The sequence below is a fragment of the Ischnura elegans genome, chromosome 5 (assembly GCF_921293095.1).
Source record: "Ischnura elegans chromosome 5, ioIscEleg1.1, whole genome shotgun sequence".
Classification (NCBI taxonomy): domain Eukaryota; kingdom Metazoa; phylum Arthropoda; class Insecta; order Odonata; family Coenagrionidae; genus Ischnura; species Ischnura elegans.
In genome coordinates this window covers 6,737,254-6,762,278 of record NC_060250.1, presented here as the reverse complement: position 1 = coordinate 6,762,278, position 25,025 = coordinate 6,737,254, and the positions used below count along the sequence as shown (strand labels likewise).

General features: G+C 40.5%; 1 protein-coding gene across 2 annotated transcripts in view; it reads left to right on the top strand.

Annotated features, from left to right (window-relative positions):
- The window catches only part of LOC124158467, a 72,105-nt gene that overhangs the window by 37,218 nt on the left and 9,862 nt on the right, over window positions 1-25,025 (top strand). For both annotated transcript variants that reach the window (XM_046533580.1, XM_046533581.1), the window contains one exon: window positions 3,367-3,544. In XM_046533580.1, the coding sequence (XP_046389536.1) occupies window positions 3,367-3,544 (178 nt within the window). The remainder of the gene's footprint in view (window positions 1-3,366; window positions 3,545-25,025) is intronic.

Sequence of the window (25,025 nt, the reverse complement as noted above, 5' to 3'; positions counted from 1 at the left end):
TCAATATATACCTCATAGGAAAGTAAGCTCACGTATTTGGTCTAAAATATCAATTAAAGTTCAAAATTATACCGAATTGCAAAAAAGGAGTGCTCACTCAAACCAAATTAAAATCATTTAATTTTTTTTAGCACTTTTCGTTAAAAATTTCGAAATGTTAAGGATAATTGGCGAACAGAAGATATTAACCGATTTTGAAAAAAAAAATCATATTTGTAATACCCATCTTGGTGAACAACTTTAGCCAGGTGTTACGATTCGCTCTTTAGAAAAGTGGCCGAACGAAGTACACTGGTGAACGCTGGGGGGCGACCAGAAATGAACAGTTTAAAGCATCAGCCATTGCTCATCACGCCTGCTTCCTTCATCGCACTTCACCTCCTCTTCGATTGGAACTCACTTCGTCCAAGATGTCTTGTCTCCTAGAAGTAGTCTCTTAGAAGTTCCCTCTGCTTGTCCTCCATGTCTAACACTTCATAACACACCTTATATAGTCCGTCATGCTTTTTTGTACATTAATGCGTCTCCTGTTACCCGATGTACCTATATATATATACTAGGGATCAAATACTGATCCATATCCTTGTTATTATTTTGTTGTCGATTTGAGTGATACGTGTATTCCATTATCCATGCCAAAGTTTACATTAATTTAGTTAGAGTTAAATAAATCGCCATGTATTTTGAATTTTATCGAATCGAGGCCAACGACAAAAGAAAACTTGTAATGCCATTTGGGACGCCAGCCCAATGTGTTAAATCATCGATCTGTCCATTCAAAGATGTTATTCTTAATTGAAATTTTGAATTTGTTATTCTTAATTTGAAACGGTGGCCAGAGATGAATTTCATCATTTTTATTTCAGACCAATTAAAAAAAAAAGCTGTTTTTTACATAGTTTTATTAAATGAAAAATAATTGTACAAATGTAAGTATCGGAAATCACCGCAGCATCGCCTTAAAATTCTCTCTTACTTGCATGGTATCCGCGTAAAAGAGACCTCAATAGAGCCCTACTCCCACCTCCATCGCAACAGTGTTATTTTGACGCCATCACCTGGACTACCTTTCGTCTGGCTCCTACCCTTTGACCTATTTGGTATAGGTGCTCCTAATCTAGGAGAAATCAAGAAAGAATCGCTGCAGTGTTGCTCCAGGGGTCATCGTAACGCGTTACCCTTTGTTACCTCATTTTGTGCACACACCTGCGATATAAAAGAAGTCTTGGCCGCCCAAAAATTCTTCCTTAAAATTTTAGCCTAAATCCTACAAACGAAAGATAATAAATAGGAAAAAACTGTAACATTTAAATCGCAGGCAGGAAAATCTCCCGCCCTCAATTCCTTGAGGTGTACAACAGTTAATTATAAAATTTGAAGGTCAAATGATAAATGTCTTAGAAATGTTATTTTATATTCATTTGGACATTTGCTTCTTCCTCATTAATGACTCTCACTCCGGCAGACGACCCTTGCATTGGTTTGGATAGGTTAAGGTTAGACTCGCCTTAGATTTGGCCACAGGCGTGAAAATATTTAGATTAAGGGGGTGGCCAGTTCCTTTCCGTAGGCCACGTCGCACTTAGAGGATTTTTGTTTGAGGATGTCCGAAGGCTTCACCTTGGATGTGAACCCGGACCCAATGGCCCAAAGCTCTATCCGCTGAGCCACCACTCTCATCAATCATTCACATAAGGGGCTACATTTATCGGTAGGGGGCCGCTCATCAGCTTCCTTGCGACCCACGTGACAAGTCCTAAACACGCCTTTACCGTTTCTCATGGGAAATGAAATTTGAATACTACAAGTGACCATCATCAGCTGGTTACTCACATTGATTGTATTGGAAAAAACTCCCTTCGGCTGGGAATCGAACCGCAGACCTTAAGCTTTCCGGATAACTGCGCAGACCACTGCGATATCCAGGTTTCTGAATTCTTTCATTGCGATTGTCCTGAGGCTCATAGAACGATATTTGAAGCCCTAAAATCAATCCACTATGGCAGATGGAGGAAGTAAGTACTCCCACAAAGCCGAAACCGATTGAGAATGTTTCAAATAAATGAATGAAAACGATGAAATCATTTCAGGAATAGCGTGTTGGAAATGCGGTATATCCACGATAAAATATGTATTACCAACAAATGGTAAGTAAGTTATTTATTTATTGTTCAGTTGCCCCGAAAACAGCTTTAGTTTGGTATTTAACGACGGGAATGTTCAACAATTAACAATGAACGATCATTAACACCCATGTTCTGGATAGGGACCACCTACCCAGGCGGGACTCGAACCCGCAGCCATCGGTTTGGCAGTTTAGGACTCTTCCCCTCCGCCAACGAGGTGTCAAACTTTCTACACAAAATGTCTACGCTTTAATATATAACTGTACTACCGACCATGGTTTCGACCCTCAGTGGCATTTACGGAACCTTGAAAATATCGAAGTGTGTCGAAACCATGATCGGTAGTGGAATTACTTATTTAAGTGTGGAATTACTATTTGTTGCTCACATTTTATCATGAAATTAAAAAGCTGATTGCTAAAAGGTAGTGTGCTTTATGCGGAAGGCCAAAAGTCTGTGGTTCGATAGCCGGAGCAGGGAATTATTTCCCATGGTAATTAATGAGAACTTAACCGCGAGAGGACTGTAATAGAGTACATAATTGGTGTATATGGTGGTTTCCTATTATTTTTTAATTGCCTAAATCGAAAGATTATTACTCCTGAAGCACGCATTTCACGCTTTTAGATTTTTAAATGACGATATCTATTTTTCGCGATGAAATGAGAAGTGAAAATTTTCAAGCGCACGAAAACGCGACGGCTAAGTATGAATGCTAGGAAAAGCCCGTGTGACGTAATTCTGGTTCCCGCTGCCGCCATGTGAGGTGACCTTGGGGCAAGGGTATGAGTCCCTTTACGATGCAGGCTGCTAGCAGGTAGAAGAGTACCCTGCTAGCTGGTAGCGCTTGGCTTAAATAAGGATTATTAATACCTTATCAAACGAAGGAAACTTTCCGACCATAGGCAGTTTTAATAGGTGATTGTTTAGACATGTTTCCCTGAGCTCTGTGCCTCATGTATGCATTTGTAATCTCAGACGATGTAAAACTCCTATCTACTCGTATAGAAACTAGGTCCCTGTGACGTCACGTAGAGTGGCATCGTATGGGCGCCAGTCTGGTCTATTTCAAATGAGGTTAAAATTGACCATTGCCTTCGTCTACGCTGGGATTTCTAAAACCAAATAATTTGTATATTATGAATACACTAATGGTGGGTAACAAATCGCAGTCAATGGAAACTACCCTATTATATTTTAACTGACACTCTTTGAGTAATGATTATGATTTCGGCCGCAGGTGGCGTGGCGGAGTCGGTGTCGAGGGAGCGGGAGGAGGTGGTGAGCGCGGCCAACACGGATCTGCTGTTCAGCCTGTTCAGGGGTGTGGAGCGGGCGGAGGGGCAGGCGAGGTTCGGAACGGACGACCAGGGCCCCAGGGAGGCCCCAAAGAGACCGCCACCGCCCAGGAGAGGCAGGTCAGTGCCCAATGCACAATGGTCCGTTGATGCTGTTTTTGGCAGCCCGACGAAAAGAGTGAATTCGAGGCGAGAGAGCGATACTAAAACAGCCCATGAATATCCTCCTGATTGCTATGCAGCTCAGAACGAGCGTTCAATCATTTCTCGAAGCGGTCCCTTGGGCCTCCGAGCACTGACGGCTCATTGGCCGGAGCTCAAACATTATTTGGAGGTGGCCAACTGTTGTTGGCAGGGAGAGGTGGCAGTTGGTGACCAACTGTTGGGGGATAAACCCTCCCCCCAGAGCTCAAAGAAATTTTTTAAAGTTTAATCCATTTTACTTAATCGGATTGATCTTACTAATAATAGATTAGTGTAAGGATTAATAAAATATCCCTCAGAAACCCGTAAAACTCACCATTTTGAACCATTTATCTTAAAATTCAGCAATTTATTAATCTCGCACCTACCGCTTATCCTGGTGGGTATTCCACACCCCCAAACACCCCGGTATTAGTTGCACCTAAACCCCCCCAGCCTTAATTCCTAGCTGCGCGCCTGTTGCTAGATGATTCGAAAATGATACCTTTCAGAGGGACTCGGAGAACATCATCTTGGAGCCCCACTATACACATATCCAGGTCCGACAGAAACGATAAATTAAGAGAGATATTTTGCCGAACGGAGAGATATGGGCATTGGTTTTCCTCCAAACAATGAAGGACTCCAATGAATGCTAGGTGAAACTTCATTAGAGCATGTCTTTTTTGATTGTACACGGCTGGTGTAGCAACACGCCCCGCCACCCTTTTCGGGTAGTATACTATGTGTAGTATGTAGATGTACGTATGCGATTAAGGTTTAAACGGGAATGCAATGATCAAAGTAAGATCGCCCTCAAGGAAAGAGTTTTGAGGGACTGAGGGAAAAAGAGGTTACATTTGAAAGAGTTAATATTATTAGACTGCGTTTAAGCATAACACATGGCGGAAGTTAACAGTGTGTAGGCTATTTCTAAATACAATTTCGATTGAAGAGGCGGTGTACCTTCCTCCATCCATCCAAATATTACCATATTCGGTAAATTAACCTATAATGTTGACAACCCATGATAAATTTCGATAATTCCATAATTGGATTTAGTGTTGCACTTTTTGACTCTTGGTGGTAATTGAATTTAGAGAACTGTATTTATGCAATTCAGCATAATGTTCAGTAGTGAATATTGCGCATTCAATTTCTAAGAATTGAATTTTTTACTCGTATCAGAATATTTTTCGCCTTGAGAACTTCTTCGTTCTACCATGTCAGTTGTGAACGCCTCAGCTCTTTCCAGTTCTACTGGGGCCGCTGTGAAATTTGAAGTTCTCCAATTGTGCCTTAAATAGTTAAAAAACCAAGCGATGCGATAGGTACAGGTGATTGCTATAAATAATATAAGAGCCACCATCCCTCTGAAGGTGCAATTTTCTCAAAGGACGCGGTCGGGAGTCTCGTATTGGAAAAGTGAATCGTTCATTTGTTATTCACCCCCTCTCTCTCTATCGCTCATATCGGAGTCATCTCAGTAAATATTGATTGGATAGTTTTTGCTTAGCAGAGAGAAAAACATTCCGGCTCGTGGATAAATATTGTATGTCGGCCGTAAGTGATGGCAGGCAATCTGAAATCGTTATGAAAAGTGGATTGAGGGGATCTTGTCTCGATAACTGGAGATATTGCGAGTGAGAATATTGCAGAATGAATTGCCCAGTTGAGTGGTCGCCGACAGTGAAATAGCCAATGGGACTCAAAGAGGAGTTCCTCACGCTGAATTTTTATTTTTGTTATCCCCACTTAGGGCGAATTTAAATCGTGCTTTCATTTTCGAATACGCCCGCAGCACGGCGATGAGTGAGGAGCCATTAATTTCTTCTCAATATTTACTTACTTCTTATACAATTTTTACAATAGCGAAGAGTAGCATTGAAAAGTTGCGGATTTGATAGATCACTTTAACACGAATAAAGTGTTGGTGAGCAGCCCTGATTATAATTTCAGTGAATTTCGGATCGCTTTGTCCATCAGCGTCGCGACTTCTAAAAAGGCCTGATTGAAAAAGGCCAGATTGGCGCTCATGCGATGTCACTCCACGTGACGTCACACGGACCTAGTTTCTATACGAGTAGATAGGAGTTTTACATCGTCTGGGATTACCAATGCATGCATGAGGCACAGAGCTCAGGGAAACATCTCTTAATAATCACCTTTTAAAATTGCCTATGGTCGGAAAGTTTCCTTTGTTTGATAGGGTATTAATAATTCTTATTTTAGCCATGCGCTACCTGCTAGTAGAGTACTCTGCTACCTGCTTGCAGCCTGCATCGCAGCGGCGCACAATACCCTCGCCCCAAGGTCACCGCACACGACGACAGCGGGAAACAGAATGACGTCACACGGGATTTTCCCAGCATTCGTACTTAGCCGTCGCGTTTTCGCGCGCTTAAAAATTTTCACTTCTCATTTCATCGCGAAAAATAGATATCGTCATTTAAAAATAGAAAAGCGTGAAATGCGTACTCCAGGAGTAATAATCTTTCCATTTAGGCAATAAAAAAATAATAGGAAACCACCACATTTTGTCACACAGAATAAACTGGTTTTTACCATATCGCTCTAGATTTCCATGTAATGTTGAGGGAGAAGTGTTGAGATTGCCCATCAAGAGGCTACTGGTTTTTACACCCCATGCACGTTTGAAAAATCGACCATTTGTCGCCACTCAGCAAAAACAGAGCGTTAACTGTGGTGACTGTATTCAATGTCTCTCGCGGATACCCTATATTTTATTTGGATTAATAATATCACTTAAACAGGCGTGGCTGTGGTTTGAGTCGCCACTTCATGAATGTCTCTGTATGTTTACCCTACTTTTCCCATCTCTAAATATTAAAGTTAAATTTTCGTCATATGTAATTCATCATGTATGCAATTGTATTTTCCGGAGTACGTAGTATGGGAGATGGTTGCTGGCCTTCGTGGAAGAGAGTTCAAGTCCTCGGCTGCTAACTCTTTAAGATCGCAGGAATCGAACCACGGGCCTTCGGCTCTCCAGGCCAATGCGCCGTCCCCTGCTCCACCTGGATCCCCTGTTTCCCATGGCAACTGTATCGAGGCTCTTGGAAATATTACACACCCCGCCATACTTGGCTTTAGCGCAGGTTGAGGTTCTCCATTGGTTGTGGCTTCATTGAAGTCCTTTCTCCCTCGCGTTGCCTCCTACCTCCGAGAAATCAGGAATCTCTGCGCAGTGGCCCGATAAGCCTAAGGTCCATGGTTCGATTCCCGGTCCAGGGGAATTTTTTCTCATTGCAATTCGTGTGCAAAACTCTGTACGTATGCGCTGTCGTTACCAAAAAATGTTCAATACCATATTTGAACCACACTATTTATACGAGTAGCCAGAGCATATTTTATGCAGTTTTCACTGGGCGACTCTAAACCTGTAAAATGCATTCCATCATCCAAAACCACAAAAATACCAACAGATTTCGTTTATTTCTAGATTTGGGATTACCCGTGTTTCCGAGGCACAGGGTTTGATTTCAGTTTAGCATTCGTACAAATTGAGTGCTTTCCCTCTTCTTCCGGCACTGTCACTTGGCGATTCCGTGTCGCCTACTTTTGATGTTATTGTATGCACTGCAGGTATGTAACGATAAGGATAAGCCTTAATGGGGCAAGATTCAGTTATTATCAATCAGAACAAAACGGTTAATAATATTCTCGTCTACATTATGATCGGAAATGTAGTGCCACTGTATAAATTATGAACAGACTCAAATAATTCTTGTAAATTATTGTTTTCGTTTAAATTTTAAAAAAATATTCAATATTTAAACTCACTCACACGGCCGTAGTGAGGATTGGGGGCGGGGGATGTGGGGGTTGAAGTTGACACTCCTGAAATTATTTTGCGACCCCTGAATTCCGTAATCAAGGTATGAAAACTTTCGGGTGAATTTATAATTTTTGTAGTTATTTTGTGGCGAAAGATACCCGAAAATCAAATAAAATCTTTAAGTTCTAAACCTAAACGATCCTTTAAAATATTTTGTATGCGTGTTAGTTTTGCCTTGGCTGCCTGATGTTTCAGACCCCCCAATAGTCCTCACCACTCCAAGTTAAAAATTTAATTCCACCACATGACATTCCCCTGGGACATTACAACATTCACACAAGTCTCATATTTTTACCCATATTTTTTAAAGTATTCTAAAAATTCTCTTATTACTTGTATAATATTGCATTGTACAATTCTCTTATTTTCCTCTTTTGCGTCTTTGATCAATTAGGTCTTAGGTTTTAAAAAATGTTACATATATATAACTCAAAAGCTCCTTAATGGCTGTTACTTAATGAACATTTTTCATAATAAATTATCTAATATATCTTATCTGCCTCTAACATTAAAATGGCTCAATAGATTTGATTTCCCCCTCATGAATGTGTTCATTGCTTGGATTAATTTTACATCGAAACTCCACATCGCCAAGTAAATCGCTCAATATGAATTGACGTGCTCGGCGTGTCAGCGCAGAATGAAACTTTAGCACTGCGGCCTTTCCCAGACCTTCCCCGTCGACTTGCTTGCGGTTTAACTCTGGCGAGAACTCTCTTTTCAGCGAATTGCATTGAAAATTTTTTTTCGTGGAGAGAAGCGCGGTAATGTCTTGGCCTTGGCGTGACGACCAAACCCTTCTTCACCCGCCAATCTCCGACAATTTTCGTCGAACCGTTCGTCTTTTGTTCCGATGATTGCATCGCGAAACAAACGTAATCGCTCCGAAGTCTCTCTCCCACGCCGTGCGATGTGGATATCCAGCGCCGTACAATGTCCAACAAATCGTCGTAATGAGGAAATATAAAAGTGGGAAGGAAGAGGAGGGAATTCCTCGTGGTCGACGGGATGGAACGGACATCGCCCGCCTTCTCCGCGCCTCTGTCTCTCTCTCTCGCCGTTCTGGCGATCGCCCCCTGGCGGACACCACACGAGCCACGCTGCGCTCTTCCACGTGCTGCAAACCTCGCCTCGCTTAAACCCAGGCGCGATTTTGCGCAGACTCTTCGTTCATTCATTTCTTCATAATATTGCAATCCTAATAATGGCGTTCTGTAGCCTCGAAAAACATTGCATATATACGTAGAACAGAAATGCAAATTTCCGAATGAAGACGATATGCATATAATTATAATAATAATAATTTATTTACTCCTAAATTTTGTTACACACCACACTTTGTTGTTTGTGTGTTGTTTGTTTGTATTACACGTGTTCGCTTCCGTTTTTTTAGTACATACACAGCACAATACAAATAAGAGTAGATATGAGATATGAAGTGAAACATTTTGCACTTTCCACATAAAAATTTATTAAACTACAGTCGACATGCTTCGCTTCACTACAGCATCATCAAGACTCCGAAACATGTCGATTGTAGTTTAATAAATTTTTATGTGGAAAGAGCAAAATGTTTCACTTCATATCCCATAACGGATCTCCACAAAGTATCTGCCTCATCCATCCAATTCAAGAGTAGATAAAAAATTAACTTATTTTTTCACCGAAAAAAAGAACCAAAATTTCAGACAAAGTTAGAAAATCTTTATTAATGCCTAAAGGATAATATGACCATTGCCCAATTGCCTTGAAAATTAAATTTAAGAATATCAGCTTTATCCATTATTATATCTGTTGATATGTACCACAGAAAGCACTCATATGCAAAATGGATATTTAAAATTGACTTATTAGGTATATATTTTAATTGAATCCTTATCCATCCATCGGATTGGAGCGTAAATCAAATGCTTGTCATTTGATTTACGTTCTTCTACGCCGACTTGTAATTGAAACGTTCATTAATAATATTGCAATGTTTTAAAATTTGTATGCATACTGCTGTCTTCCTTTTCTCCCCATCTCTCCCTATGCCACTTCCCTGAGTCTACCCTTCCTTCGTATACTTCTTCATCTGCCCAATGGCTACTTGTCCCTTGGTCTTCCTCTGTGGGTTTTTGCAGACATTTGCACTACAGTTGTGATATCCGCAAAACTGCTGTCTCTCATAAAGTGGCCAATTCACAGTTTTCTTCGTCAGAATGCAGCGAATCATAGAAGCCATCCTTCTCCTATTCTTCTATGCACCTTCTCCTATTTATCTTCCTGTACGTCCATTTCATCTTAAGCATCCTCCTCCAGCACCACCTCTTTGAAGGCCTCTATTCTTCTCCGATCAATTTCTCTGATGGTCTAAGCTTATGAACCATAGTGTGTTTTTCTACGCACCGTTTGCTGGACTCGAATATTCAAGCATCGCGGCGGCCTCTTTGCCATTAATGCCGCCTTTGCTAGATTGGGCTGCTCGGCGCGTGGTGCCCGTCTTGCCTCTTCCGTCTCGCCTGATGATGCTACCAAGATACCCAAGTGAAGTATTCCAACTGCTCCCCAACGACACTTATAAATCAGGCATTGCCACCAATTCGCCAACAAATTGAAAAATGTGAACGGCGTGAGTCCTAACACCTCCCGCCACTCATCTATTGAGGGGCGGATTGAGAGGTATTATTTAGTTTTACATACTGGAGAACATCTTATTTATTAATAATAATGTTTGGTAGCCCGATTAAATGCAGGATACCAGCTGATGAATGTGAAATGCGTAAAAAGAGTCGGTGGCTATAATTCATGTTTGCTGTGCTTCACTAAAACATTACTCCGCACTTCATTCGGCCCCTCCACGCAACCCCCCCCCCCTCCCCTCCACTGTCGGCGGTGGACTGTGGTCACTCGAGGCCGCAGTGGCGTCCACGACGCGTCTCCATGGCGACCACCGTTGGCACAACACAAGCGGCGTCGCCGTTGGTTCGATTGTTGGCACCGCCCGACCCCTTTCTCCCGCTCTTTGCCTCCCCTCCCCCCCCCTTGCTCCCAACCCCGACCCCCTCCCCCACCATCAAGCGATCAATTTGTCTCCTTACCTCTCGCCCTCTTGTATTTAATATTCATGCTCACTCGATATTTGTATTTTGGGAGTGATTATTGTGTCACAACATACGTGGATAGCTGTGGATTGCTGGCGGCTTATTCTGCCTAGATCATGTCTGCACGAGCCAAAACTACCCGTTGAATTTCCAGGGATTGTGGAGGATAAAATTTCACTTTAAATTTGCTGGGCTTTGGAAAAAGGAGTTTCTCATCGGCACCACCCGAATATGTTTGCAGTGCATTTTTTACGCTTATTTTCTGTAGTCAATTTCTATAATATGTTAAGGAAAAAGCAATTATTTTACGGTCTTCTCAATTCGAATTTATTCAATTAATATGAATGTATACAATAAAAAATGAATTGCTGTCCATTAGTCTCGATAAAACTCGAGAACGGCTAAACTGATTTGGCTAATGTTAGTTTTAAAATGTTCGTGAGAGTTCGGGGAAGGTTTAAAAGTTGAGATGTTAAAAAGTTCATTTGCCATTAATAATTCACAAATTTATTACGCGAAAACATTTTTTACTTACTTTAGACTAATTTTTTGTTATTAACAGTTTAATGCTTATGTTAAGATAGCCATTCGTTTATGCAGTTTGGCAAAGCGACACTATTTACGGATAAGTGCGCGAGAACTTTCTTCTCTTTGATTATTTCCGATGCTGTGAAGATGGCCACCAAACTGAGGTCGTTGAATTCAATCAAATGTGCGAAGTTGATACGAAGTTCACCGGGTCATCTGGTGCTAAATGCAATCCTTCTAAATTTATACGTATGAATGACATCATGTGCTAACCGTACTGATGACCGGCGAGAGACAGATGAAAATGATAGTCGTATTGGTACGGCAGAATTGCGTTAAAGAGTGACTGATAATGAAGCGGATAGGCTTAGAGAATGCAGCACGTTCGCGCATATCATACACAACAGTAGCGCGTACGATACAAAGAAATTGAGCGTTTTCGCAGACGCTGTGCTCCTGTGATCCTTGAAAGAGTATTATTTGACTACGATCGGGTTTTAGTTTACTGTGGCGATAAATCATCAGGAGATGGGGATATTAAAACCATTTGTCAATATTGTAAGGCGTTAAGATATAGCGGTGAATCTACTGGATTAGGTTGTACTGGTGGAAAAAGTAAAATTTCCACAATTGGTGCCACCACAAGATTTATTACACTCATTAGTTTATTGAATGAGAAATGATTCTAAACCCTTATTAGCCAAATTTAAAAAAATACATCAGTTGTTTTAATGACTTTAAATGAGAAGAACTAACTGCCATTGATTTATAAATATAGATTCACACGAAGTTGATACGAAGTTCACCGGGTCATCTGGTGCTAAATGCAATCCTTCTAAATTTATACGTATGAATGACATCATCATCAGCATCATCATCAGTGGTCAACAATCCTAGGATTGGTTTGACGCAGCTCTCCACTCAGTTCTCCTATCAGCTAATCTTTTCACACCTACGTATTTCTTCTCTTTCACATCTCTCTTTACTTGTTCCATATATTTTGCTCGAGGTCTTCCTTTTCCGTTCTTGCCTTCCACTTGTCCTTCGACGATTGTCTTCATCAGGCCATCATGAATGACACATAAAATTAAATGTGAAGTTGCACTAAACCTATGTACCTACCAGTAGTACTGTTGTTATTATAATTGTACACTTCAAATTACCTTCATAGTGAAATAGCCAAATAATGGTTCCCAGTGAGTACCTCCGTATTTAAGACATTACCATTTCGGTGTAGTAATACCAATTTTCAACCATTAACTTGAGTGAAAGACACCTTTAAAGAGCAGGAAGAAAAAAAGATCTCCACGAAATTCAATTCTTTTCCAATGGGAGTCGAAATTTATCATAAATGAGGTAAAGCAAACCCCAAGAATTATTTATCCCAAAAATCCGTTCTTCGAGCGCCAACAGAACGTGTGCTGAAATTTCCATGGCTGTATGTTGAGTGGCATGGGATGTGCGTTGGTGAGTGAGTGGGTGAATCAGTCAGTCAATGGGGCCACGTGTCTTTCCAGGGATTGCGGAGGATAAAATTTCACTTTAAATTTGCTGGGCTTTGGAAAAAGGAGTTTCTCATCGGCACCACCCGAATATGTTATTATGTCATATCTACGTCTGTATTTACCTCAGCTTTCGAGACCTTATTGAACAAGGGAGTCCGAACCGTAGCGTAGGACGCGCCTCCAACTTCCTCTAATGGATCCTATCCTAATAGGTCGGAGTGTCGCCCAGCCGAGGATTCGAAAATCCACTCATCCTCACGAGAGCGAGCCCTTGCTGCAAGAGGGCGCTTTTCTCCCAAAATGATCATGTTGCCAACGGCCTCGCGAGAAAAGAAATTCACAATTTGGCCGCTCGTGGAGTCCCTACCTCGTACGAGGCGAGTAGAAGACGAGTCTTTGGGGATTTGAGGTAATTTAACGATTCTCATCTCCTCGTCTGCTAAGAATAATGCTGAATTTTGCTGAAAGTATTTCGCATTAGGTAATACATCCATCCCCATTCCGCAAGCTAGTTACTGTCAAATCTTCGTTGAGCAAAAATCCCACTCATAGTATCAGCAATCCACCGTAAATAACAAGATATACTCGTAGTTGCAGTCATTTTGACAGTCCCAATGAAAAATTATCGTTATTCAAATGATATCCATAGTATTCAAACTTCTAGTTCTTGGTCACGTGGAAATTTGGGTAGTTGGGTGCTTAAAAGCACTGACGCTTTCCTTACAGTGGTTGTACGATCTACAATTAGCTAGAGGGACCAGGTGGATATAATTTGGTATTTGATTTATTTTAGCCATACTAATAATTATTTTATTAATAATTATTCACTTATGATCTAAAGGGAGGTCACCCATGTTTTCAAACTTCTTAACCAGGCTCAGCCGTGATTTTGCTGTGGTGGATTTTTATCAGAGTAGTATGGGAGCTTAATCAGTAAAACTATGATTTTTTCATTTAATTAATATTTTGAAGCGTCACCCGCTGTCTCTACAGCTTTCTGCAGACGTGTAGGGATTGATGCAACTAAGTTGACACATAATTGATGCCGTCGTCGAAATGAATTCCACAAGTCTTGGACCCTAATGCATGCCTCCTCGGTTGCCATTCCTTTGTCATATTTTCCTACAAGTTCTCTCTGAGGTTTGCGTTGGTCGAATGAGCCGCCGCTCGTACATTTAATATGTCCTTGCTTCTCGGTGTTCACTTCGTGAAAGGGATAGTTGTATCCTATTTATTTATTTATTTATTACACATGACTACAAGTGCAATGGGATCTGAATGCCGAAGTGAAGCGGGTGGGTGGGACCATTGGGGTCGGCATAGAGCTTTCGATTTGTAGTCTTGTCCCGAGGATCGATCGTGGTTCTCTGGTTTGGAGCCGAGTGGAAGGCATAAACCAGAGGCTGCGTCGTTTTTGCACGGACATCGGAGCCTCCTTCGTGGACCTTAGGCCGGCAATCCGATCGTGTCGGATCCCTCTGAACCGTTCGGGAGTCCATTACACGGCCGAGTCGGCTAGTCGTGTAGCGAGTAGCATATTTGAGCACTGCAGGTCTTTTTTAGAGTAGAGAGTAGGGCAGAGTGTAGATTTATTAGTGGGTTGAAAAATAAAGGGGTAAGTTCAAAACTTTTCTCAGACAAAAATTCTTCCAGAAATGAGAATAGAGAAGTAGAAAGAAAAATCAGCGTTTCAGGTATTACATTTAAGCACGAGAAGCGTCAGTCGAGCAATACGTTCAAAGGCAGTCAAGGCTCAAGTCTTTTGATAGTGAGACAATAAGACATGCATTTCCATTTATCAGCGGTATAGAGCCTGTGAATAGTCTATTCGACAAAAGCAAATCAGAATTATTCCCGAATCGCAATAATACTAGTTCCGAAGTTTTAATCGTGGCTGTGGTTAAATTGCCGTAGTTTAAGAAATAAGATTCCCGAATTCCACCATTTAATTCATAGTACGAAGTGTAACGTCATTTTTGGAACAGAAAGTTGGCTAACAGATGATGATTCAGACAATGAGATCTTCCCAAAATCGTTCACTGTTTATCGGATAGATAGAATTAATCGAGTTGGGGGCGGAGTTTTTATAGCTGTAAAGAATTCAATCGTCAGCCAAGCGATAACCGTAACTGAGACCAGCGTTGAATCTGTGTGGTGTTTAATTAAATGTCCAAAATTCAAAACTATTTTATTATTTTCGTATTACAGACCACCTAACTCAGATATAACGTCAATGTTGGATTTTCAAAATCAAATCAACAGCGTAGCATCCAAGTATCCTGAAAGAAACTTGTTTGTGGGTGGAGATTTCAACGTACCTTCTATAGATTGGGAGACTTATAGCTTCATTCCTGGTGGGAGGGATAAAGTGATCTGCGAGGCTTCATTACACACATTTACATCTAATTCATTGTTTCAAATAGCATCCGCACCAAACAGAGGAGAAAATATTCTTGATTAATTAGCGACAAATATACCACATCAGGTAATAAACGTTGGCACCGTCGAAGGAATAAGTGACCATAGGGTAGTAACTGCAAAGTTTTCTCTAAATACCGCTGTAAACTTTAAAAAAGAGCGTAAAGTTTTCATTTATAAAAGAGCTGATTTTGATGGGTTTAAGAGTCATCTGAAAAATGCTTTCCCCGAGTTTCAAGAATCAGTATTAAAGTTAAATGTAGAGAATACTTGGAAAGCTTTTCTTTCGCTCGTAACTTCGGGAATAAATAGCTACATCCCTAGTAAAATAGTAAAAGAAGGCAGCGAACCGAGATGGTACGACGCGGAAGTGAGAAAATCATTGAGGCGACAGAGAGCGTGTCATGCTAAAATGAAAAAAGTCAGCACGGATTTATCCACTAATGAACGCGAGCTAATAATAAAAAAATATAGGATGACTAAAGCCGCCACGAAGGAAGCGTTCAGGAATGCGTTCACGAATTTTAAAAGAAAAACACTAGTAGAGCAGTTACAGGATAACCCAAAAGCATTTTGGTCATATGCTAGGGAAGTTCAAGGTAAACGATCTATCGTATGTTCGCTGAGAAACGACAATGGAGATGTGTTGACAAGCAGTTACGATAAAGCCAATTTATTAAATTCCTACTTTAAGAGCGTGTACACGAAGCCTTCCGAAAAGTCACCCGATACCGATGACAATCCCTGTATACATAAGATGCCAGCTATTGACATTAGTACGCACGGAATAGAATATATATTGAAATCGCTCAGTCCAAATAAATCACCTGGTCCAGACGAAATCCCTTCTCGCGTATATAAAGAACTAGCCTCAGAAATTGCCCCCTACTTGCAGTTAATATTCAGTAAATCCATCAAGCAACACGAAGTACCTAATGACTGGAAAATCGCTAATGTAACGCCAATATTTAAAAGTGGAGACAAGGAACAGCCATCTAATTACAGGCCGATATCTTTAACGTCCATCTCATGCAAGGTCCTTGAATACATCGCAGTCAGCTCGGTAATGAAACACCCAGACGCGCAAAACTTATTAATGGGAACTCAACATGGATTCAGGAAAAGAAGATCGTGCGAAACTCAGTTAGCGCTTTTCGCCCACGATATTTTAGTCTCCGGGGAAGACAACATTCCAGTAGACGCGATTTTTCTTGATTTCAAAAAGGCATTTGATAAAGTACCCCACGGAAAATTAATAATAAAACTGAAATCTTACGGTCTAAACGAAGATGTCATTTCCTGAAATTAGAGAATTTTTGAGCGACCACGTCCAAAGAGTAGTATTAGACGGTGCAGTCTCCAATGAGGTTAGAGTCACTTCTGGCGTTCCTCAGGGTAGTGTCATTGGCCCACTCCTATTCCTTCTTTATATAAACGACATTGGCGAAGTAGTGCAGAGTAAGTTACGATTATTTGCAGACGACGCTGTAGTTTACAGAGAAATCCGTTCCAGCAAAGATATAGATGAACTAAGGAATGACCTTGCTGCTATCCAAGCTTGGTGCGATGCTTGGCAGTTAGAATTAAATTTGAAAAAAATGCGTCGTAATGAATTTCTGGAAGAAGAACAACTCCATACAACGTAGCTATATGATTCGGGGTACCCAATTAGGGACTGTTGAATCCGTGAAATATCTAGGAGTTAGACTCACTAATGATCTATCGTGGAATAAACATATTCGAGAAATAACCGGTCAAGCTAATCGTAAAATGGGTTTTGTTAAAAGAATATTAGGAAAGTGCGACGACAAAGTGAGAGAATTAATTAGCTACTTTTCCCTCGTTAGGCCACATTTGGAATACGCTGCCAGTGTTTGGGACCCTCATGAAAAAGGCTTAATAACAGAGTTAGAACGCGTGCAAAGAAGAGCTGCCAGGTATGTGAAAGGTCGTTACGATAGTCTTGTTAGTATAACTGACCTCTTAGATAAACTCGGATGGGAATCTCTGTCGGACCGTAGATTGAAAAATAGACTAAACCTTTTAGATAAATTCAAGAGCAGTGTCTTTTCTGACGAAGTTAACCATATCTTGCGGACGCCAACGTACTACGGAAGATCAGATCATATAAATAAAATAAGAGAGATAGATTGCAGAACAGACAGATTCCGAATGTTATTTTTTCCTCGATCAATAAGAGATTATAACGGCAGCAATAGAACTCGTAAATAGATTGCATGACTTGTAGTGTAGCCTACTAACCTATGTAAAAATTAATGCATGCTTCTTAATTCAATTATTATTTCTAACAGCATATAGTAGTATAGTTTGTTATTATACGGGACGTTTTTTGGACGGTGTGGTGTGCATGTGGGAGTCCAAATGCATGCTGCATGCTGGTGATTGATCACCCCCTGCCAAACACCCGAGAGGTGGCTCGCAGGGTATTATGTAGATGTTGGTGTAGATGTGCGGCAGTGGCGGAATTGGCATGGATTCGAAAAATGACATTTTTATAAAATTCCATGTTTTGGAATGATGTTATAGGAATTGAAGCAGTTGGCAGCACCGTACTAGATTTTAAAAAATGGAAAATTTAGTGTTTCGTTCATTTTTCTTTGGGTTTCAGACGATTTTGGAGGGCGTAGATTGTGTGACTTTTTGTCGTACATCTTCTCATTCACTCCAAACATTAGTACTTATGAATCTTTCGGTCAGTGGTCTAAGTCAAAGGTGGATTTTACAGTATATAGATAGATGCACCTTGACCTGTGTGTCATCCCTCCAAGTTTTCACCGACCCGGCCCAATCAGTAAAATGGTCTAATTATTATTGAAAGGAATAGCACGTGTCACTACATTACCGAGACTCATGCCTACTACGAATAAGGAGCGATTTGAAGCCAACCAGTGGATAAAAATGCTGAAATACGTCTGGCCTTACATAACTCTCATTAGATGAAAATTAGAATAGGAATAAAAATCACTAATCACTCAGGTCTCCTTATTTGTTTACAACCGGTCGTGGGCAATGCTTACATAATACGACTTGCTTTCGATGCACAGTCTTAGTGTGCATTACGTTCAAGAGGTGGCAGCACCATGCACGTCAGAACTGCGATCTCTCGAGGCAACGCCTCAGATTAGGGTTATTATTACAGTATTCTACCGATTAAGGTAGGTTTCCATGGAGTGTTCAAGAAGTGATCTGGAGGCCTCCCTTTCCTTCCAGCACTGCCTACTTTAATTCACTGTAAGGCCTACCCCCTTTCGATCTATCTAGAAATCCTATCCTTTTCCTTCTCCTCCCTCGTTCCCTAACATTCTACCCTCTAACACCATTTTCAATATCCCCTCCCCGCTAAGCACTAACTCCATCCATACATTCTGTCTCCTCCGTACCTCATCTAAAAGCTGCCTCTCCTCGCCAACCATATCCAGCACTTAGATTAAGGTTAGGGCTCATATATTATATGTACATTACTCTGACCAATAAGTCTATAAGGGACGTTAATCTCCTATTCCGATAGTGTTATCGATAGTCGCGCAAGAAATCTAGTTCCAACTCTAGGCGCTAGAGCGAGCGGTAGCAACCGCGAGGAAGGCAGGTAGCAGACGTTCCACTCAATGTTATTTCGCTTGTGTGTTCTGCCTAATTACAGTGAACAATTATGAATGGTACTGAAAATAATGACAGAATGCGATAGATAATAGTCAGATATGTATACGATGGGATGGAATAGATGCAGATGCCTGTGATAGTATAGCTGATTGTAAGTGAAATCATATTCACAGCGGTACCCTCCGCAGGAAACCGTTGTAACTGTCTGAAAAAGGCGAACACCACGACCAATTATCCTTAGGTGCACGAAATAATCAGGAAGAAAATCGAGAAATAAACGATTTTTCAAGGATTGTCAGCATACAACTTCGTTCACCATAATACCTTGACAGAGTATTTCGAACGCAGTTATTAAATGATGTTTTAGCCTACCGACAGTATTTAAAGCAATATGGCGGACCTTTATTTACATTTTTCAACCCAAGCTGACGGATTTAAATCGTAATTTCCGACGCTAGATATATATAGAGACATGGAAGCGCTCACATTGTATACTTTAATGTTATAAAAGATTGAGTAAACACTTCAAACAGAATTTACGTCGTAGGGGTATTATTTAACTTTGCCAATGTTACACTCATATTACACGATGCGTTCACTGTTACGTAGAGTAATTTATATTTATTCCTTACTATTACGAATGTAACATATTGCTTTGATATCACTCATTACAAGAGGCCATGGATATCTATGGTTGACTACCCATGTAAAGTTCGGTTCCGAAATCATATTATATCTTAACCAAAGCGACTGGTCTATTCTGCGATATCGATGCAGCGTTAATGATAAAAATTCATACACATTATGTTAACTTTGTTTGCAACTCCAAAACACTTAGTGAGCAGCAGAGAATGGGCTTTATAATGATATTACCATGCTCTTTCTTACGTTTATTGTACAAATAAATACCGTTGAGAGCATTCGTTCATGGGCACAGACAGCACCGCCCATAGAAAAAGCAACTCGCTACCACATTTCAGAAGAATGCAAATGGCATTTCATAGCTTATCACACTCATTGTCACCGATATAATGATCAGGGGTGTTCTGGGGTGATTTACTTCGGCTGGAGCTCATGATGGGCCCCCCTCAGCAGGGGATTCGCTCCCCCCACTCGGGAAATTTTAGGAATTTGCAACCCCAGAAATTTATTTTGACGCTATAAGATCAAAATATAAATGAAATATAATAAAATTTCGTAAGAAAAAATACTATGATAAGTGAGAACTGAACAGCTTATACAATTTAATTGTGCATTATGGTTCTATTATGAATTTAGTGAATTTTGTCTTTTAAAATGCCCTGAAATTTAATAAACCTCTAAAATAACCATTTCGAAAAACCCTTTCCAAACATGCATAATACGTCAAAGAAACAGAAGCAACGCGACGGTAGAAAATCCAGAATAATAGTTCAGGAGATCGATTTCCTAACTTTTTTGGATCATTTTATTTCAGAGGTATATTTAAGATAAGCAGTACTTAGTGGTTTTCGTGGAGTCCTTCCTCTTGAAGGCCTCATTCCCTCCAAACTATCAAGATTCGCAAGTTGTCAAAATCTGCTGCGGGCGTAAAGAAAGCATCACTCAGGTGTTAAACGAGTTGGGTTGGGAGCCGCTGGAGACTCGGAGGCTGCGCGCTATACTTAGAGCAATTTAGTATGGATATCTCGGAGATCATTATAATACAACCGCACCACATTTCCACGCACGACAAAAACCATAATATGAGAGAGATATTTAGGCGAACGTATAGGTGCTGGAATTCGTTATTTCCCCGTACGACAAAAGACTTTATTGATGCTATATATATATATATATACGGCGGTTGTCCTGACATCCCCCGCCTCACGCCTATCGAGGCAGCTTGCGGGGTAGTATGCAGATGAAGATGATTACCATGAAATTTTTACTAAGTACTTAATGGAAAGACTTGCTAAACGAACTCAGTAGTGTCTTTCTTTATCAAAGAATTAGCCAAAAACCGCCGTTTTTGGGTCTTTAAAATCCCAAATATCTTATATCCCCGAACATATCCTATGGGCCGAAGAGAATTCCCCAGACCCCCCCTTTCCGTCCAAACTTCGATCCGCCTCCGGTATCAGGCGTATCACTGCAGGTTTTGCAATATAGTAGACCGTTTCTTTCCATTCTTTGTGTTTGGCGCAATATATTGAAAATAGAAATTAAGCGCACAAAAAAGTAAAATATATGTTCAAAACGGACTAAAAAATAAACGTGATAATGGAGAGAAGAAAGAACTGCACGGCAAGTTGCCTCGAAGCACGTCACAAGACGGTATTGTTTAAACTATTAAAATGAAAATACGAATATTCCAACGTACCTGTATCTAAACTCTGATTGTGTAGTAAATCGATAAAGGAACCACTGTCCTTGTTCAGCCAAACACTCAAGTTTTTTGAGATATTATTAACATAAAAGAATTTTTAATTCCTTTCCTATCTTTTCTGCGCACCGCTATTATCAAAAAGTTACATAATAACACTTCAATGGCGATGAAACTCTCTCACTAACCAAACCAGCATTCACTGACCTACGATGGTGGTATAATTTTTATGCTGCATATCGGTTCTCCTTCCTCGTCGATAAATAGTTCATCATAAATGGCACTATTTGTTTGTCCCCCTCGAATCAATAAGCAATAAATTGTATTGCTCTTAACTTATGGCTGGAGAACATTTTTTAAAAACTTGAAATACAACCCAGTCGTAAGTTTTCCATAAGTATTTATAATACACAGCAGAAACATTTAAAAATTCACTACTTACAGTTTCTTCCCACACTCTCGGACCAAAATCACCGCCAGGTTCTGACACGCACAATAAAAACTTTAGGAAGCAGCTTTCCAGAAGCCGTAATAACATACTGCGCTGTATATGAGTGTGTTATTTTGCTCACGCTCCCAAGAGCCACCTGAAAACAATTTTCTCTCCTTTCGCTGAGAGCGTTCTATTTATATCTCCCTCTACGGATACCCGGTCTGGTCTCACAATAGCATAGAAATATAAAAATAAAAAATATAAAAACACAATTAAGTATTTTTCTTCGTAAAAGAAAACAAAATATTAATATATATCATGAATTTACAAAATATTTCTTAAACAAATTAAGTTTTTTCGATTATGAAGAGTGCTAAAATTAGATTAAAACCCTATACTTAGTGCCCTGTTTTTATATATTTGGAGATCAGGTTTTTTGTTTGCTTCTGAAACGTCATTGCTGATTGCAATATTTCTTCAGCAGACGCTTGCTCGCTCGCTGTCACGTATTATGTTATTTTACGTCGCACGATTCGGTGTCTCTTCTTGAAAGATGCAACCAATGAAGCACTCGCAGAGAATTCAAATCCTGGAGATATGTGCTGAAATCATGCTGAAATAGCCTATTCTTGTCAAGTCCGAGTCATCACTGGCTCATTCCTGTTCCTGGCTTCCACAAAGCGATCGTATACCCATCTCTCGATCATTTCAAGGTTGTCGATTTTCGTTTTCCCTGATTATATATCTTTCTCCCACATGGGACCTGGGACACTCTTCGAAGACAGTATGTTTAAAATCTTTTGCTTTGAAAATAAGTTCCCTGAACTTCGATGACAGCACCACAGTCTTATCACTCCCGCTTGGATAATCTTGGAGACATAAAAGTCAATTTAGGGCTTATTCTAAAAAAAACAGTAGAGTAAAAAAAGTATAACGTCTAAAGTCAACAAATCTGAAGAAGATGGAACAGATTACAAAAAATGAAGAAGGTGGCAGGATGGAAAAAATCAACTCTCTCCGAGTCTCGAGCCCTGGTCTTTTAAAACGATAACGCGATAACTTCCACTAGGCCAAACCGACCAAACAACGGGTAAAAGTTTCTACATTAAATTCAATGTGATCGTATTTGTAAATATTTAAATGCTTTTTTCTTTCAAACCCGGGCGTTTATGGACTGTAACTGTATTCCTATCTAAGTGTCTAATTTGAAATAAAAAAGGATTCATCTTCTTTCCTGACATCACTTACGAAAAGTCTCCTTGTTAGCATGCCTGATTTGTGTGAGGAAAAATAGATTATGTTTGTGCTGCGCGCACGCAACTTCCCCCTCCAATAACGCTTCCCTCCCCACTTCCCGCCCTTGGCACTGAGTCCCCCAGTAATAGATACCCCTTCATAAAAAACTCTAGGAAGTGAGATGTGTAACTATACCCAAACATTGTAATCTGATATTTTTTCCCGATGAATGAATCGACTACCCAGAAGAACCTGCGGGAGATCGGGTTTCGCTACTAAAGTGGAGACTTAGGGAAGAGTGGACAAGGGAAAAAAATGGAATGTAACATGATCCGTAGTAGTCCCTAAAATATACTGTTATATACAGGGTCGCACATTCGGCTGCCACCGTGGTCTCATCTCACGACGGAGATTCACACCAACTCCTCGTCGTATTTGGCCTAAGCATGATACACGAGAGAGAGAGAGAAGAGTGACGCGACTAGCGCCCCAGCGCATGCCGGCCGCTTCTTGAGATACGTGAGCGTTGTGGGGGCCCCCTGCGCTCGGGGCCCCCAATGTCCTTTGGATGGCAGTTCTCTACACTACTCCCTCATAGGGTTATGAACTATTTAGTGTATTATCGACAATTTAGAGTACCCCCTGAGCTCGGGGCCCTCGGCGACCAGCCAGACCGCCCAAGATAATGATGCTCATGAAATCCGTTTCAAGCGATGCAGAATTTCTCTCACCGTACTAAGCAAACACTTGAGGCGACTCATAAATACGTTTCTTAATTAAAAGACCACTGAGTGATTACGTAACTTGTATTCCAACGGTAGGAAGGGGAAAATAAACACCTGTCATTTTTCATCTTCTTCATCATCATCATTGTTCGATACTAAGAGAAATTTAATGAATTATTCATCTTGAAACAGCATGCATTGCTCTAGAACAGGTAATAATCTTCTCACCTTCAGCGATATATCACAACTTTAACTGAGCTAACAGCAATATAACAAATTTACACTGATACAGTCTATTCATTCAGCGTCATATATTCGCAAAGTTGGTTGAATGTGACAGGCAAATAATATCAAAAGGCAAATATTCTCACTTCCATAATCGTTACCCGCGAAATCGACATTAGAAAGCACAGAGAGTTAAATTCCCAATCACAACACTAGCGATAACTACTTCCATGACATCCGCGTGATCTAGGGGTTTTCTCAAGGACTGCATTTTAAATGGTCCCAAATGTGGTTTCAAGCCACAAAAAGATTTTTTAATTACATAATTAACTTTGTGGAAGTCGTGGAGTTATTGCGAACAATGACACAAGCGTTGTAAACAAGCTGTGCTTGAAGATGCACTCCGAAACAATAAAAAGAACATTGTCACTACTACTCAAGAATTAGAATAATTGAATGCGTAGATGATCAAGTTTGTGATATCTTCAGGGCAGCTCACACACTCGATCGCCAAGTGCCAAAATCTTATCCTTCCTGGGAAAACCCTTCCTCCATTTTTCAAGCTGGAACTCGGATTGAAAAAGTATTGACATAAAATAAAAAATGTCGGTAATTATAGGATTAACAAAAATACTGGGAAATCACGCGTGAAATTATGATCATAATGGCTTATGATCGCTTGCGACCGCAATGACCCACATTGACTTACTTTGGCTTTAAGCAAACTCCTGTTCTTCACACTCTGAAGTTTATAATTCCTCCTTGCAGATGAATTTTCAGAAGAGCATCCTGGTACATAGCAGTTTTGTACACCCATTTCTTCCTGAATAGTCTTCGATTTTTCAAGGGACGCTCCGTTTGATACCATAACAGATAATGGCAAAATGGCTACGACGCTGCCTACCACATATGACCAGCGCTAGCTATCGGCGGGATTAGAAAATAAACCATATTGACTTGCGATCCGAATTTAAGACTCCGATCCCTTGCTGCTCCAGGTCCCTGTTAGAAACCATATTGACTTGCGACCCGAATTTAAACAAATGACGACCGGTAGCGCGCCGAGATTACTCTCCTCATTGTGAGGTACTCATAAGGATTCTTCACTCCCATGGTTCCATTGATTCCCACCGGTCGCAATAAATAGCGGCGCTCCTGTCGCTAGGATGCTAGTCAACATACGCATTAGCCAACAAGAGATACGCTAGGCGTTGAATGTAATCGTTCATTACAAAAACTCATGCTCAATTAATTGATATTAAGCTCAATTTCATATCTAATAGTTTAAAAAATGCAGTTAAACATTTACAAGTGAAATGTACTCCCTTCAAAACGATATTCGAGTAATCGTAAATGTGGTCCAGTGGTTACGGTGCTGGAATACCATTCATTCCATGTTCGATTCCCATCTCTGGTAAGTAATATTTTTTCATAATTTCCT